Raw genomic sequence first — 16,703 nt, 5'->3', positions numbered from 1 at the left:
CTTTAGAGAGGCAAAAGTGATATCTGCCACTACACAGGAGCGACGGCTTAAATGATGAAAAGCTATCCCTGCTACCAGAGCCACATAAATTTGAGCGCAAGACAAGGTGGGGCCACTCTTCCGCTAATTTATGTGACTCTGGTTTCCGCTTGTCGGCGGCACCAGAGCATCGACCATTGGTATCAGCAAGATAAAATAAGGAACTAGTTAGCGTTGGCTCCCGGCTACTACCCCCCCCCCCCAATTTTTAAGGCTAGATTCGCCACTGGCCACGCATATATGAGATGACAGGCGACGATGCTTCAATCAGCAGTGTCGTTTAAATTCATGTAAAGTCAGTTTGTAAAGTTGAAAAATATATAAAAGTAAAAAGTAAAGCAAAAAAGTTAAAAATACAAATTCGAAAGTCAAATATGTAATGGGATATGTTTCAAGTCATGCTTCCACGTGATACTTTTGCTACCGTCATTTTGTTCCGCATTTTGTGCATTTTTTAAAGAGAAGACCAAACTTCTGGTTTGGAGCAGTTAAACAAAATTTACATGATGCTCTAAGCCAACGAGGCAGAGAACCAACAAATAGCCGGCCTCCTACTTCATCACCTTACGCAACTCCAAATGAGGAGCTTGCAAGTATTTTGAAAAAGCGTGCATCAAAATCCCAAAGAGGCTTCTGCAGCTAAGCAGGCAAACAAGTCGATGTCAGAGAATAAGATTGCAAAAGGGTACATTTGCCCAATGTGTTGTTTTCCTCATGACATTCAAGACCCTTTGCTGGTGTTTTGGAAAAAGAACAAGAACATAGTTTAGATTAGAGACGTATGAAAAGGAAGTCTTTGGTAGCATTCGAGCTTACATCACTCTCGAAAGAAAGTAGCCAAGAAAAGTGACCCCACCCCCCTTCCCCCTACAACAATTAGGTAGAAATTACTGCCCTGAACATGCCAAAAGTTGTCTGCTATTTTGCCCCTCTGTGACATCCCATAGCGCACGCCCCCACCACGCCCCCATGAACTCGGCGCCTTTTGTTATTTATTACTGCACAGACTCTTTAAAATTACAATAAAAACCCGCGTATAAGAACCTGGTTTTTTGAATTGGCCTAAACAGGTTCTTATACGATGGTGAGTGAATGGTAATGTCCTTGCACTTTCACTTAATAAACTATGGCTTATGCAGAGTCATGCTTACAGTTACAATTTTGTCTATACCGTGGTGCATTGCAAAATTAATTGCCCAATCACCAGCAGGCAAACAACTAAAGCGGAATAAAGGAAAACAAACTCTAATTAGCGTCTTGAAAAGAACCTTGCAAAGGTGAAAGGCGAGCACGTTGATCGTCGGTAAGAAAATTTTGCAAAATATTTCAAGCCCTATTATTTGGTATTCAATCTTGGCACTATTTAAGAAAGTTATTCAACCATTATCTTGCAATTTTTCGGCTCAGGCATAAAGCGCCGAACAAACAACATTATGAACTTTGTTATATGGCTCCTGACCTTTAAAAACTTTAGTGAAATGTGCAATAAATAAAATACCACAAATATGATATGCACATTCGTATGATTTGTTAAAAAGGTGTTACTCGAATGATCTGGATATTATATTTGTGTGCTTGCAGTTTCTTTGTGGTTTAACCTTGAGGCTCTGCTGAAGATTAACGCCCACAATTATCACAAGTAGCTTGGGTGGGGCTACCGCAACTTCCCGATGCTGGCCAAACTTCTAATAACTTTCCTTTACTGAAAATGTTTTTGATGAATTATGTTGCATTTATCTTTATGTTTTAATAATCAAGTTGTGACTGGTATCATACTTGAAGGATCGGTGCGGTTTTGACAACGATTTTCATATGGCCTATTCCACAATTTATTCGCGCATTGTTGAATTTCTGCTGGCAGATCTCGCACCAAACGAGTCATTAATGCAGACTTGTTTATTCGTACAAAGTAAAGAAGGCATTGAAGGGTCTGAGCCGAGGATTTTCATGGGAGCAATGATGGGCTACTTGCGGGATCCATGAAGGCTGTGATCCCCCTTCTTGCTTATTTAGTTTTGATCCTAGTATTCATTTCCTCCTTCTCAGGGTGATTTCACAGAATTCCAATTTTCCAGGGAAAAGAAATCCCAAAGATATTGGGGATCCATTTAATCCTCTAGTTTGGAGAGAAACATTGATTAGCTTATTGGAAAAATCTGTTTGAATCCCTTAATGCACACTTGAGATCAGTTTAGCAAAGTAACTGTGCCTTGAACTTTCAAAGGAGAGGGGCCATTGAATAGAAACACTTTGGTTATTTAGTTGATAATAGTTGATAATAGAGAGTTATTGAATTTAATACAAAAGGAAGAGAAAAGAGCCAGATGAAAACAATAGGGCTAAAGAATTACTACCCAAGTTGAAAACAAAAGGTGTTCTCTGCTATTGTTTTGTGAGTTTTGTGAGTTCACTACAGTTTGTTTATAAACCATGAAAAATATATTTTACTAAGAAGATTAATGGCCCTACCCACCCCTGCCCCACTTTGGTGTGGTGCCATGATTGGTAGACCTAAGTGTAGACCTCTTTTTATTTTGTGTAACTCCACGTTTTGTAATTGCAAAGCTGAAATTACCATGCATGTGGGATGTCTTCTCAACCTAACTTGTTATAGTCAAGATCTTTAGTGAGAAAAACAAGGTATTTTTGTCAAATGACAATGAAATATGAAACACGGTGAAAGCTCTGCTCACCTATTTACAATTTTTTCTAAAGATGCTATGGGATCATAAACTCTACACACATGTCTCAAGGGTATAAGCCATGTAAAGAAGCTAATAAGAAATTAAATTTGGATGTGTATGTCTTAAAGGATCACACATTGCCAAACTTTGGGCACTGTCTCAAAAGCGCTTGTAACAGCTAAAGTCTAGGCGTGCCGTGAATGAAGAACAACATGATCAAAAACACATTTTGGAGTTCAGTTTGTTATCTGAAACCAGTTGCCTTGGTAGCCAAGGCCTTGCCTTTTAAATGCCTTTACCAGCTTAAATTTAATTTATTTGCAAATTAGTCCTAAGAATAGAGACACAATTTTTGCTAGAAATGATAATCACATTTTAGGTAAAATCAAAATACAGTCAACATGGCTCAGACTCCTGCTAACTTGAAGCTAAAGATACTTGCCTTTGTTGGCTCTGTTCGTGATGGCAGAATGGCAGACAGAATTGTGAAGTTAGTGAAAGATTTCTACAGCGAGCAATCTGATGGCCACACTGTGGAAATAATTGGTAATGAAAATTGTGTTTGAAAACTGTAGAAGGATTACCTTTGCTTGGGTTGAAGGGGCTTACTCAAAACTTTATATTTTTTAGATTTAGACTTTCAAGTACAGCAAAACCTGTGACACTAAGAACTAGATAGAAAATGAACTTCATGAAAATCTCTTGAATTATATTGTATGAACTACTAGATGCCCTAATGAAAAAAAAAATTTGAAAGATTTTATAATCAATTTTTTAACTAAAGATGGCTGGAGCTATGGAGGCCCTATCTAATTAAGCATATTAACAGGCCTTGAAGAGGTACAAATGTGCAAAGTTGGACATTGGTCGGTTCCAGTATAAGACTTTCTGTCACTTGGGTACAAACGAAAAAGTGAAGATATGATTTTAACATTTAACCTAGAATTTGCGGGCGTTGACCCATCTTTACACTTCAAGTCATATCAGAAAAGCAGGGCTTTATAAGCCTTACAGCCGTCCACTCCCTAACTTACCTATATCTTCATAGTTATGATTATTGGTATAATTATAAATAATTGGCCTATCAAACAATGTTCTGGTCCTTCCTCTCAGTGTGGCAACACCTTGTGATTCCAATTAAAAGATTAATAGAGAGCTTACAACTCTGCTAACTGTAAGTGAATGTTTGGCCATGGCAGGGACTCAAAATCAGGACCTTTTGATTTGTAGCCATTTCTACTAAGTCACACTCACACCTTATCCTTTTGCAATCCAAGGCAGCATTCACAAGGCACATATTATTTTTAGCTTTTTGCTACAGTATTGATAAGCTAATTTTCCTTTAGACCATAGGTAGTCCTAATTTTTGCTAATAGATGAGTCTGGTTATGTTCATAGACCCTGAAGAACTTGGGCTGCCAGTTCTTAAACAGCCAATGCATTTCTACAGAGATCAATCAAAGATCCCTGAAGTGCTGCACAAGGTCAACAAGAAGATTCAAGAGGCTGATGCTTTCATGATAATATCTGCAGAATACAACCGTACTATTCCACCAGCACTGACAAACACCTTGGATCATTTCCCACCTCCAAGGTATAATCATGATAAATATGAACTTTAACTTTAATGCATGTCATGTAGTAAATTAAAGTCATTCTAGTTATAAACCCCCTTCTTGAAAGTGTCTAGACAGTTTTGGATTTAGTTGTAAAATTTTCTCTTTCAACATATGCAAAAAGGTTAAAAATGAACAAATGCAAAAAATTTGTCGCTGACAGAGAGAGCTCTTGTGGCACCAACAACTTTACATTTTCCCTAAAAGATCATCAAAACAAGTTTAATTCTTACACAAAATTGCAGCTAATATTCACAGAAAATATTGCAAGGAAAGTAATAAGGATTTACAATTTACTCTCTTTCTAACCCATTTCAGCAAGACTTGCAGTTATAAGGAAATGCTGTGGCTTTATGACCATCTATTAAATGAGTTTTCTGGTTTGCAAGGAAGTTTAAGATTGGCTAAAATGTAACTTAATGTCATACTTGTTTTTTAATCTATTGGTGGTATCTACATGCAAATATTTTTCCCAACTGAAAGTAAACATTTTGTATTTTTCTTTTTTGGGAAATATTTGTATCTCAAGAAAAAGCTAGTAAAAGATACAATTTTTCTTGGCCAATTTGAGCTGTGTCCCAGTCACTGGACTTTGCTGGACTTTGCTGGTTGATTTGTATGAGGCCATAAGGCTTGTAGGGCCACGCTTTGTTATTTTAGGCTTGTAGGGCCACGCTTTGTTATTTTAGGCTTGTAGGGCTAACAGCTAAGAGGCTTTGCAACATTTTAACGTCTTGGTTTATTTTGAAAAGGTTTCTTACAATGTTATTATTCTTTGAATTCTTTGAGAGTGAATCTGTCACTTCCATGCAAATAAGCCATTAGAAATAAACGCACTTACATGTTCTTAATCACCTAGTCGGAACGAAAATTTAATGAACTCAAGAAAGCTGTTTTGTTAAATAGCTAAATTCTGTTTAAAACACCCTGTCAACAAATAAAAGCTGGCAGCCAATGGTTAGCCTTTGTTTGGTGCAAGGACTGATTGATGTGATAGATATAAATGACCAGCTAGTTACTATGCTGTAAGAAATTATAACTTATTATGATCCTAGATAAGATATATGATTTGCCAAGAACTTCTTGTCATGGTATTCAGTGGTGTTTCAAAAACTTGATAATTGGGGTGTGAATGACTAGTTCTTAGGACAAGAGAGAAACTTGAGTCAATTTTCTGTCTTTTTATATGTTTCCTTTTTCCTGTAGCTTTGAGTTCAAGCCTTCGGCTATGGTTACCTATTCAATGGGGCAGCAAGGTGGTATATCTGCATGCATGGCACTTCGACCATTTTTAAGTGAATTAGGGTGCCTTCCAGTCAAACACATGGTTAATATCCCACAGGTAAGAAGGCATTTTTCAATCTATTATAAGAGTCCTCTGCCTTTGATTTCTAAGGCCACAGAACAGGGAGATATCAGATTTGAACATGGATAAAATTAGAATCTGTTTCACAATGCTTAAGATTTCACAACCAGTGCTACACTAACAACAGGGCATACTGGGCACTGTGCATAGAGCCCCTAGCGCAAGAGGGTCCAAATTTTCGAGTATTGACAGGTTCTATTGGAAGGTATATTAACACTTAATCAAAATCAAATAGGTACGTATATCTGCATACAGGCCCTCATTCTTTTTTGTGCCCAGGGCCCCAAAACTCTGAATGCAGCCCTGTTCATAACATCTAATATAGGCTCAAAAAACTCAATGAACATCCAAACACATCCAACACCATGTTAACACTGCAATTGGACGTTCTAAACCCACATCTAATGTAGATTAGTATAATTGTTTCAAGAAAAATAGAATACTGGTCCTACTCTCCAGGTTTAATGTTTCTCCCTTGTCTTCGCTTTTTTGGAAATAATCTACTTGAGATATCCGTATTCCAGACACCCTGTTTTTACTGTAGAGCCTTGTGTATTAAGAAACTTGAGAAAGCGTCATAATTGGACATTTTATTATCTGGTTCTGTTAAACTTATAACCTATTTTAAGCAAAAGCTTTTAGAGAACAGCATTCTGTTTATTTTCCTTCTGCTTCAAATTTAAAGGTACTGCTTCCCATCCACCCCATCCATTATGATTTTGGAAATATTCCATCTACCCACCTACCAAAACCCCCTTAATCCCAGTGGAATACAGACTTGAGAGTAGTGGAAGCCAGATTGCTTTTTATGGTATGTGCAGCAGAAAGTGCACTCCAAGTCCTTGTTCCAGGCACTCAAAGTATTTTTTTTGCTCAAATAGCAAAATGATTTTCAACTAGTTATTTTTTCTCAATTAAGGTGCACCAGCAAGTGACAGAGGATGGCAAAACTGAAAATGCCCACATAACAAGCTCTTTGAAGAAGTCTTATGCTGAGTTGACATGGCATGGCAAATCTATGAAATACATGAGAGATGTTGTTGGTGTTCCTAAATGATAGACTCTTGGTGAATTCCATTTTTAACCATGCATTTTTCACTGGATTAAGATGAAATTATCACGATCGATACGTTTTTCTAATTTTTACTTTAAGAAAATTGCTTACAAATACTTTCAAAAGATCTTGTACTGGTATCATTGCTTACCATTCTTCACTATGTTTGCAACATTGCAATTTCATAAGGTTAACCGATTTCAAATGAAGCGTCTTATTGGATGGGCTGCAAGGAAAACAAGGATTATTTTGTAATAATGGCTTTGAAAAAGCAAACATTTTTAAAACTTACATAAGGTTTTTCGCGTCATACTCATCTGAGTATAAAACTTCATAATATTCATCAATAACTCAAAGCTAAGAAATAATTATGACCAGTTTCATGACTGTAAAGGTTACCCAATCAGTGTCACTTCCCTGTTGAAAAATATCACCATTTGGAGTCAATAGACCAGGCGGAGAATAGGGGAATGGTTACCCAAGAGCAAAATTTATTGGACCAAGTGCTTTGGTCAATTCGGGGGTGCTGTCCTCAAAAATCGATGTTATACGGTGATTTTGGGGGGCCATCAGCCTCTTTTTCGTGTTTGAAGTCCCTTTTTGCGTTTATGATGATAATCAATGAGAAAACAGTTAAAATCTTCTTGCGCATAAGTGCTTGAAATTTACCCCCCACCCTTACACTTACATGAAATGAAATATATGATGAGGATTCATTGATGATCAGGGACGGATTTAAGCGACAAGGATGGGAGGGCGTTAGATACTATCTGGATTTTGGTGCCACACCCTTCTGTTAGATACTAATTGGATTTTGGTCACTGGAAAATGATGGAAACAACAATTTTCAAAGTTCGGTTTTTTGACTTTAAGATAGAGAAGATAAGAAGATAAATAAAGTAAAATCTTGGCATTTAATTGCTTCTAACTACCAAAAAATGATTTTTACCGAATGGAAGCAAAATTTACCGAAGGATACAGAAATATTGGGGTGGAGAGGCAGGTGTGTCACACGCCCTTAATGAATCCGTCCCTACGAATGATGTCATCCAACGTTTAAAATTTATTTTCTATCCTGGGAATGACCCTTCATCGGAGGCCCTGCAACAATAGCAGTTCTTAGTTTTATCTGGACAACTAAAAGTATTTAAATATGCAAACAATCTTTTGGTGGTACAAAACTTGTAAATGGCTTTGAAAAAAGCAAACATTTAGTAAACTAAAGCTTTTCGTCTGACACTCTTCAGAGTTTAAAACGTCAGAACATAGATCGAAAACTCTACGCTAAGAGATATATATACCCAGTTGTGGATCGAAATAGGCCAATCAGAAACACGAGCACATGACTGTTGAGGTTGACCAATCAGTGCCGCTTACTTATTTCGATCCAGATTCAAGCTTTAGTTTTAAATGTTTGCTTTTTTCAAAGCCATTTAAAAGTATTTACTTAAGATCTGAAATGCAATAAAGTTTTTCAGAAAGGAATTGGCTACAGAGAATGGCATGTGTATGGTAAAGGATCAAATCCCAAACGAGGAGATTTGTAGTCCCAGAGGATTATAGATCCAAATTCAATTGTCTGGATTTCAAAAGAGTGAATAAACTTGTACAAAATGTTGTGGGCCTTAAACCTTAAGAGACTTAACGTTTTATTTGGCTAGGGAGCGGAAAAGTTGGAGCGGGAAAGATGTAGATGGAAAATGTCCGAGGCCTCGGTAGCTAACAGTGGTTTATAAATCGCCTTGGCGGTGTTTTTTTTGTATAGTAGACTGGTATAGCTGATAAGAAACGAAGATATTTAGAACGGTTTTTTTATTTAATCAAGAAAAAACTAAAAAAGTCGCCGAAATGAAACTGGGGAATCATTAACCACTTTCAAACACAGAAAAAGGTTAATAAGAGTATTGGAAGAAGCTTGGCCGATAATTATGCTTGAAGACGACGACTGACAACGAAGATGAATAAAGCAAGTCAAATGACAAGGACAATCCTGAACAGAGTCAAAAAATTTACACTTTCTTGCTTTTTAAATTTGGTGTCTAACTATGTTTGTGTGGTACACGTTTTTTTATAAGAAAGTTGTGCTCGGTGGTTTTTCAAAAAGTTAAGAAAGTTTTACTTCTGAAATTCGGAAGTAGCTAAGAAGGTCTGAGGGCTGGACTGAGAAACTTTCTTATAAAAAACGCGTAGTCTCGCATCCTCTTTCCAAATTATGCACATTGCTTGGTATATAATTTGGAATCTTAGAGAAATAAACTTCTCATAATGGCAGTAAAGTTTTCAGATGGAAAAATTTTCGGACGGTAAAAATTTCGAACTGTGTATTTGTCTGAAAGTTTTACCGTCCTGAAATTTTAGAGATTAAAGTGACTGAGACGTTTGACACCAAAACAAAATTCACAGCAACTCGCTCAGAGAAAGTAGATCATTGTGGTTCTTCATTCTGATTGGTTATTTATGTATTAAACCAAACCAACGATGCATGAATATCGTGGCCACGAAAAGTGATTCTGAGAACAATGGAGTGCATATGGTTTGAAGGAAAATGACTAGCTTTTATCTATTCCAGCATAAAAATGACGTCAGCAGAGTCCGAGTAGCAACAATAAATGCAGCACCTTCCAAAACAACTTCTCATATTCCAAGACTCACTTCTAGGCCCCATTCTTTATTTCTACATAAATGACCTACTTCTATTTCTCAAGCAAGCAGGAGTCTACAATTACGCCAATGAAAATACTCTAGTGTATTTCTCTTGTAAAGTGCTAGATCTTGTAAGAATCTTAGAAAAGAATCAAATGTCGCTATTTATCATTGATCATCATTTGCGTAAATGTGATATGAAAATTGGTAATTGGAAATTGGACCATGGATATTGGAGGTAAATATCATTTTCTTTTGAAATGCTCAAAATCTCTCAAGAAATTGAAAAAAATATCAATACCTCCTGAAAAACGAAATGCTTCTATTATTTTAGCTTCTGTAGCCAGGACATGACAACCTGACATTCAAGCTAATGTTTGCTTTCTCCGCAGATTCTTGTTGTAGGGAGTCTCAGCTATCATAATCTGCTAGGTGATTAAAGTGCCCGGGTGTCACGTGACTGATGACGTCATTTAAGGGTAGAAAACAGACAAAATCATCGCTAGCTCTTTACTGGATTGTTATTTTTAGATGCAAATTAATACTTTGACTCGTCTCGTTGCAAGCTTTTAATTGATGTATATTTAAGCATGATTTGCCGCCATCAGTATTTTCATTTTGACGTCATCAAAAATTTGCATGACGTCATCAAAGATCTTATTGTCATTAAATGAAAAGTTGGCATAACTTTGTATTAATATGAGGCTGGATGCCAGCCAAAGCATTTCATCCTTAATTTTCTCAATCAAATATTTAGTATTTAGATCATTTAAATTACGTTGGTGCGAACTGCAGTCTTTTTTGTGATCGGTGGGTTTCCGCCTCGTTCTCATATTTGAGTTCTTGGAACTTGAGGAAGGGAATTTCAGAAAAAGATCTTATTTTTAAACGTCGCCCTGATGAGGGAAAACGAAAGTCTGGCAGGGGAATAGAAGTCAGCAGGAATGAAATCTTTGCAGAAACTAGCCGCAAGAAAGGCAATTTGTGACAGACGCTGGATAAAAGAACTCCATTCCATTCCCAAGGACTTGCAGCAAATGCTTCTTGAAGAATGTGTTGAATCAAATAACATTGCAGCTTTTGAATTACTCGTGCTAAGTACGCGGGGAAGCATATTAGATTTAAAAGACAACCAACATTTAACAGAGCAGTTTGCCTTGACGATTTACAACTGTATCAAAAACAAGAATAGCCGTTGGAAAGAAACCAGAATAACCGCCATTGATATCAGTGGTTGTGAAATTGGTTAGTGTGATATGACGTTTTTTTAGTCTACGATTTTACATTAATTTTCAACCTTTTCAACAAACCATTTTCATATTGGTAAAAGTTTAACATTTAAAGGCGGAATTTTGAAGTAATTGAAAGACAATTTGCAACCCGGTTTTGTTTAATTGTCAAAATAAAATCCTTCAATTATATTTCGCTTTGCCCTGGCTTGGCTCTTGTGTTTATGGGGGACAAAATTGTTTGTCAGTACAATTAAATGTACATGCAAAGCTTCACCTTTTCATCATTTTATTTCCATTTAGGGCCTAAAGCGACAGAATCATTTGCAAAATTGGCACTTGGTGGTACCAAAGCAAGTGGTGGCTTTGGAGTTATTTGTTATTTGCAAGATTGGCTCAATGCAGAGGTCCGTCCTCAACTGATCAACTTGAATTTGCATGTAACAAAAGATACATTTGAAATTGTCAAGTTATGCTTGGAAGAGTCAGATACTCTTAAGCCATCTGGTTTGAAAGCAGAAGCTATTGGTATAAAGCGCATATGTCAGTTACTTGACCAAATTATTGAAAAGGTTTGTTGACATCTTCAGTTCAAGTTTATCTTACTAATTGAAATTAAGGGCTACAATCTTTGGGAAAAAAGTCTCTTTTTCAGTAAGTTTACTCGTGATTCTAATGCCTTCAATAAGATAAGAATATATTGGTTAACAAATTTTTTTCCAAGAGTTTGAAATTATGGTTTTTCCTAAAAAGTTGCAAACAAATTTGTCATTTAATAAAAGACTGGCTATCTAATGAAATTTTGTAAATAGGGCACATTTTAGGTCTAAATTTCTAGATTTTAGGTCTAGACAAACGTGTTGGTACTAGATTTGGTACATAGTTCTAGATTTTACACCACAGATAAATTTGTCTCATTCTTTGTTTCAAAGAACTGTTGACTTCTACATTACCATCTGTTCTATTCTCTGTTCTATTTTCTCACCCTACTTAGGGAGGTAAGAAGCTTTTTTGAATGGTTTTGTTATGATTAGATGAATCGGGAATATGTTCTTAAGAAAGCCAACAACTGCCTCAAAATAAAATGAAACTTGGAATTCAATTAGAATTGTACTAAGGAAAATAAATAACTTTTTATGGGACATTTCAAGCATATTTTTATTTTATTTACAATTTTACTTGAATTCCTAGATTTATTCTATGACATTATACAGCACGCAATCAAGTATATTTATGGAACAAACTGCCTTAGTTTGAGATCTTCTCTATGGTGCATTATGTTTGTGTGTATTTCATGTTCTAAGAATTGAGGAAGGTCCTTATTCCTAATTTTAAGGTGCAGTGATAAAATGGCTTTGTGCAGTAATAAACAGAAAATTGTGCAGTGATAAAACTAGTATTTATAGTCTAGACGAGAAGACAACTGAGGTAGGGGCAACTTGGAGCCAAAATTTATTAGACAATGTTTTTCTGCTGTAGAATTTTGTGCTGAATAAATTCCACTGCATTTACCAAATAGGGTATTTTCTAACAAGGGGTATGGTAATCAATTTTTTCCCAAAGTTCTTAAATTTAGAGTTGGACTGGATGTTAAAAAATCCATTTTATACCATCTTTTATAAGGATTTGTAGTTTTAGCAAGTTATAGGCATTGGAGGAATTTAAATTGTGAAGATGAGGGCTAGGTCATGTTTTGCATTGCTCTTAAAATGTTGCTAATAGTACAGAAGCAATAGTACCTGCCCTTCTCAAGAAGTTTTCATCACTGTTCTATATATTATTTGCTTTCTTTGCTGCTCACATCATTATGGTCAAAATTAAACATTAGCCTTTAGTATCCTAAAATTTTAAAGTAGTAAGGAAATATAACACATTTCAGTATGAAAAGTAGAAATATTTTCAAAGTAATGATAATCATGGACTGTTTTGAAAAACAGATACAATTGCTAGATGTAGATGTGATAGAATCTATTTTTGGAAGTTTTTATTGGATCGATCATATTATCTAAAACCACACCTCTGAGACAGAAATAGTGCAATCTGAAATCAAATAAAACATCTAAGTCCACATGATAAGGCCACATGAGCTTCGGCTCTACCATTTCATAATTTCATAATTTTGTGGAAAGAACAGGGCCAGCAAAACTAGGGAGCCAGGGCTATGCCCCCCCCCCCCCACTTTTCTGCAGAGCTAAAGAAAAATTTTAGGCGAAAGTGGAAATAAAAGTAGTATATGATTCTGTAAGTAACATTGCCTTGTATTATCTTATATGTGTCCTTAGCTTTACCTTGGTTGCTATGTCTTGCTAAATCGAGGAAATCGGTCATTGTCTAAGTTTTACAAAGAGCAACAACTGGGCTTAGCAAATAGATCGAGAAACCTAGTCCAGAATAACTTGGTGCCAGCACAAATTGACGGAGTTTCGTCGTCAATCATCAAGAAAACTTCAGAGTTTGATCGTTTGGATAATCCATTCCTACTAAGAAAGAGAAAATATCGACGCAATTATAAATTCTATTTAAGCTCATTTTGACAAGCCCAGTTTGAAGGTTTTTCAAATTTTTGTTAAAGCACTTAATTTCCAAAAAAGTTAAGATCAGATGTTACAAAGTTATTTCTTAAGCGTACAAAATTGCTTAACTTTTTATTTTTAGTTGATAGTTTTTCTGTTGATATTTCAACGTTAATGTTTTTTATTAATCCGTGTTTCATTTATTTTTCTCCCCCATCTTATTTCGGGTACTTTTAAAATCTTAAAAAAGGTTTCATTATGAGCTATATGATAGTGGTTATTCCAAAAATTTTGCAAAACTTTTCTATTTCAAGTCAACATCACAATAGACGCGACTATGCGACACCTTCAGTCAAAATCCATTTTAGATACAGTTTGTGGCCATCCCTAAGACACTATAATTCTAAAATTTTTCTTGCCGCCATCCATGATGGCGACCTTTCCTAAACCCTTTCAAGACTTTGATATTTTGGCTCCTTCCACTTTCAAATACGTTTCGCCGGCCCTAAAGAATTAATGAACATGAGTTTTCCCGATTGTTCCTCAGTACATTTAAGGGCACTATGTAGGGTGTTTTCTATTATAAGTTCCAGTCCAAAACTTCTTTCAAAGACAACTTGTTCAGTAGTCATAACTAAGAAGTTCTACATTCAATTTTCTCACGGTACAGAATTTAAAAATAGCTTTGAAAAAAGCAAACATTTTGAAACATGTTACTAAAGCTTTATATCCGACACTCTTCAGAGTATAAAACGTCAGAACATAGATCGAAAAATATGCGCTAGGAAATAGAAATATATATACCCAGTTGTGGATCAAAATTGGCCAATTAGAAACGTGATCACATGACTATTGAGGTTGCCCAATTAGTGCTTGTTGCCTATTCAAAATGTTACCAATGGAGTCCCAAAATTGAAACAAACTCCTTCTGTCTAAACGATAGTGGCCTTTTCATGTTTATGTAGATAGATCCAAACACTGCTAAACGGAACGACACATGAAGCACTAATGCGGATGTTACATATGTTTTAAAATCTTGTTCACATGTGGCATTTTGCATCCGTGTGCGGTGAACGAAAGAAAGACTTTTCTCTTCTCCTTCACAGTGGATATCTTTTTTCAACCGTCAATTTTGGCACAAAACCTGACTAAAAACACTCATCGATGGCCACCTCATGGTCATTAAAAAAGGTTGGTAAACCTTTTTCGCCTTAATCCGTGGATGCCATAAGTGTTTAAATGAATTCTGGGTAACAATTGGGGTCTAATTGAAAGTTTGACGATAGTAGCTGACTCCTGTATAGTGGAGCTGTTATATTATTTGGGTTGGTTGATATTGAATAAGAAGTGCTTAGTTCAACTTGAGACATAATTGGGTTCCAAATGACTGGCGCCGGCTTGGTTTTAAATTCAAAAAAAAGAAATATCCCTCTGACATAATACAAAATGATATCTAAAATCATTAACGAAATCTGACATAACCAAAATAGAGCTTGGTTCTTGGACCATTCTCAAGACATCAATCCCCAAATTGCCACTCTTTAGAAAAAGCTGGATACTGGATAAGCTAGAGATGGAAGCATAGTTAAATTAAAGCCTCATAAAATTAAAGCCAGCATAGAATCAAATTAAAGCCTCATTCATGCTTATGAATGTTCATCCATATATAAGAAATAATTTTGCTCGTACCCTTACTAATGTCAGGAAAATCATGTTTCATCAAACGTACTTGTAAGCAAAGTAGAAAGTTGGTCAAGTCGCAATGAATTTCGGCAGTGTCATGACCTGGCTCATTTGATTAATTTAATACATGTGCAAACCATATTCCGCTTTTGTTTAATGAGGCTGAAGCCTGCCATTACGCTGATCATTCAAAAATCTATTGTTCTCAACAAGATACATAGGAGGCTATCTGAATGCTTGAAAACGACACTATCGTTTTTGGTTTAAACATAAGTTAAGCAATTGGTTTATACATAACTTTATGAAGGGAAATACCACTTCCTAGTATTTTGCGAAAAAGAAACAAGTATTGTAATTAGCATTCCTGAAATCATGAAAGCGTTTAATATCACAAATCCTAAAAGAACTTGAAAGGTGTTATCTAGAGCCAAATGTCACATTTGTGAGAAGCTTTTCCTTACGATAATTTTTGCTCCCATTATAATTGGGCAAATAAAAGCAAATATTTCCTACAGGTGCTCTTTATTTTCCCTGCATTTTTGGCATCCCAAAACCCTCGAATCATTCGAACTAAAGTTCCTCTTCTTGAAACCTTTTCCAAGGAATAACTCATTTGTTTCGTTCTAACGTCTGGCTGAAAGGTTCATTCGTGCCTAATAGATTTAACCTGGTTGTCCTTGACATTGTCGAGGGCTGAAGTAGACAGTGGCGGATTTAAGGGGGGGGGGGCAAATTGTGCGCCCCTTTTGAAGAATGAGAATGAGATGAAAAAGTTCTTGGACCGATCGAGTAATTAGCTTCAAAGATTACCTCAAAGTTTTATTGTCTATTCTGAAAAGGTATTTTTAATTGTTGTATGCAGCGTACTCTCATAACCAATTTTTGAAAATTTTTCAGCGTCTCATCTACCAACTGCCCCTCCTTCAAATTTGCTCTGGATCCGCCCCTGGAATTAGATAGTTGGCAATAGTCTCTTCCCGATTCGAATTTCTTAAAAGAGACCAGCTGCATTTTCCAACTATAAGTTTTTTCTGTCCTGCAGGGTTTTGAGTTGCTGGATCTCGATGTGTATATGAATTCATTGATGAGGGATGGAGTATCGCAATTATGCAAACGTCTTAAGAACTTGAAGGGACTGAGGAAACTTAATCTTGGCTATCCTATGATATCTGAAGAAGATGGGGACGTGGTAGTCGAGCTGTGTGCTTGTTTGCGAAAAATGACGAACTTGCATGAGCTCAAACTTGACGCTGCGACCTTGGGCCACCATTTTACGTTAGTACTAAACAGTCTCAGCGCAAGAAATCTGCGTCACTTGGATCTATCTCACTGTGGACTTGAAGGAGCATTAATTCAAGTTCTTGCAGATGTTTTGAAGAATTCTCCCATTCAAACGCTTAATTTGCGCTATAACAGATTAAAATCAGACCAAGAATTTGGCTCTTTGCTCCAGCTGCTGACAAACTCCGAGCAAACACTTGAAAGGCTAGATATCAGCCACACGGGAATGACATATGATAACATGGTGCGTCTTGTGGAGTTTTTTGAGGGCAGTGGATCTCGTATGAAGTTGCAGGCGATTATAATGGCGAGCAAGGAAATCCAAAATGATTCAATGTTGCTTGAAAGGATGAAGAGTGCGCTGAAAGGTGCACAGATAATTTGGAACTGATATTCTTTACCTTGGCATAATAATTTTTGCAAGGACTGTAGAGACCGGGGGGAGGGAGGCATTTGCTGCAAGTAATCTTCAAGCGTTTTGCTGCTATTTACATGAATGATTAAGTAAGTTATCGTGGCATTTTTGACAGCGACTGCGATCTTATGTATATGTATTTTCCAAGGCAGGCCAAGTTTGACCCTTATTTCGAATCAA

General features: G+C 36.3%; 2 protein-coding genes and 1 long non-coding RNA gene across 3 annotated transcripts; 2 read left to right on the top strand and 1 right to left on the bottom strand.

Moving 5' to 3' along the window:
• Nucleotides 1-1,196: 1,196 nt before the first annotated feature.
• Nucleotides 1,197-6,887, top strand: LOC135691649 (uncharacterized). Its single transcript, XM_065209583.2, has 5 exons — nt 1,197-1,342; nt 3,103-3,269; nt 4,122-4,317; nt 5,546-5,681; nt 6,625-6,887. The coding sequence occupies exons 2-5, from the start codon at nt 3,125-3,127 to the stop codon at nt 6,760-6,762; spliced, it is 615 nt and encodes a 204-aa protein (XP_065065655.1). The 5' UTR covers nt 1,197-1,342; nt 3,103-3,124; the 3' UTR covers nt 6,763-6,887.
• LOC135691651 (uncharacterized) lies at nt 4,650-15,874 on the bottom strand. The gene is made up of 2 exons (XR_010516773.2): nt 13,949-15,874; nt 4,650-6,985 (listed from the first exon to the last, which is right to left on the bottom strand). It is a non-coding gene; the product is annotated as an uncharacterized LOC135691651 (long non-coding RNA).
• On the top strand, nt 10,159-16,616 carry LOC135691647 (uncharacterized). The gene is made up of 3 exons (XM_065209580.2): nt 10,159-10,647; nt 10,935-11,203; nt 15,870-16,616. The coding sequence occupies exons 1-3, from the start codon at nt 10,347-10,349 to the stop codon at nt 16,497-16,499; spliced, it is 1,200 nt and encodes a 399-aa protein (XP_065065652.2). The 5' UTR covers nt 10,159-10,346; the 3' UTR covers nt 16,500-16,616.
• Nucleotides 16,617-16,703: the final 87 nt, after the last annotated feature.

The sequence above is a fragment of the Rhopilema esculentum genome, chromosome 13, assembly GCF_057945365.1.
Source record: "Rhopilema esculentum isolate cy_ngs chromosome 13, ASM5794536v1, whole genome shotgun sequence".
In the NCBI taxonomy this organism is placed as follows: domain Eukaryota; kingdom Metazoa; phylum Cnidaria; class Scyphozoa; order Rhizostomeae; family Rhizostomatidae; genus Rhopilema; species Rhopilema esculentum.
Note: the sequence above shows the minus strand (reverse complement) of the source record. Positions and strands in the feature narration are given on the sequence as shown.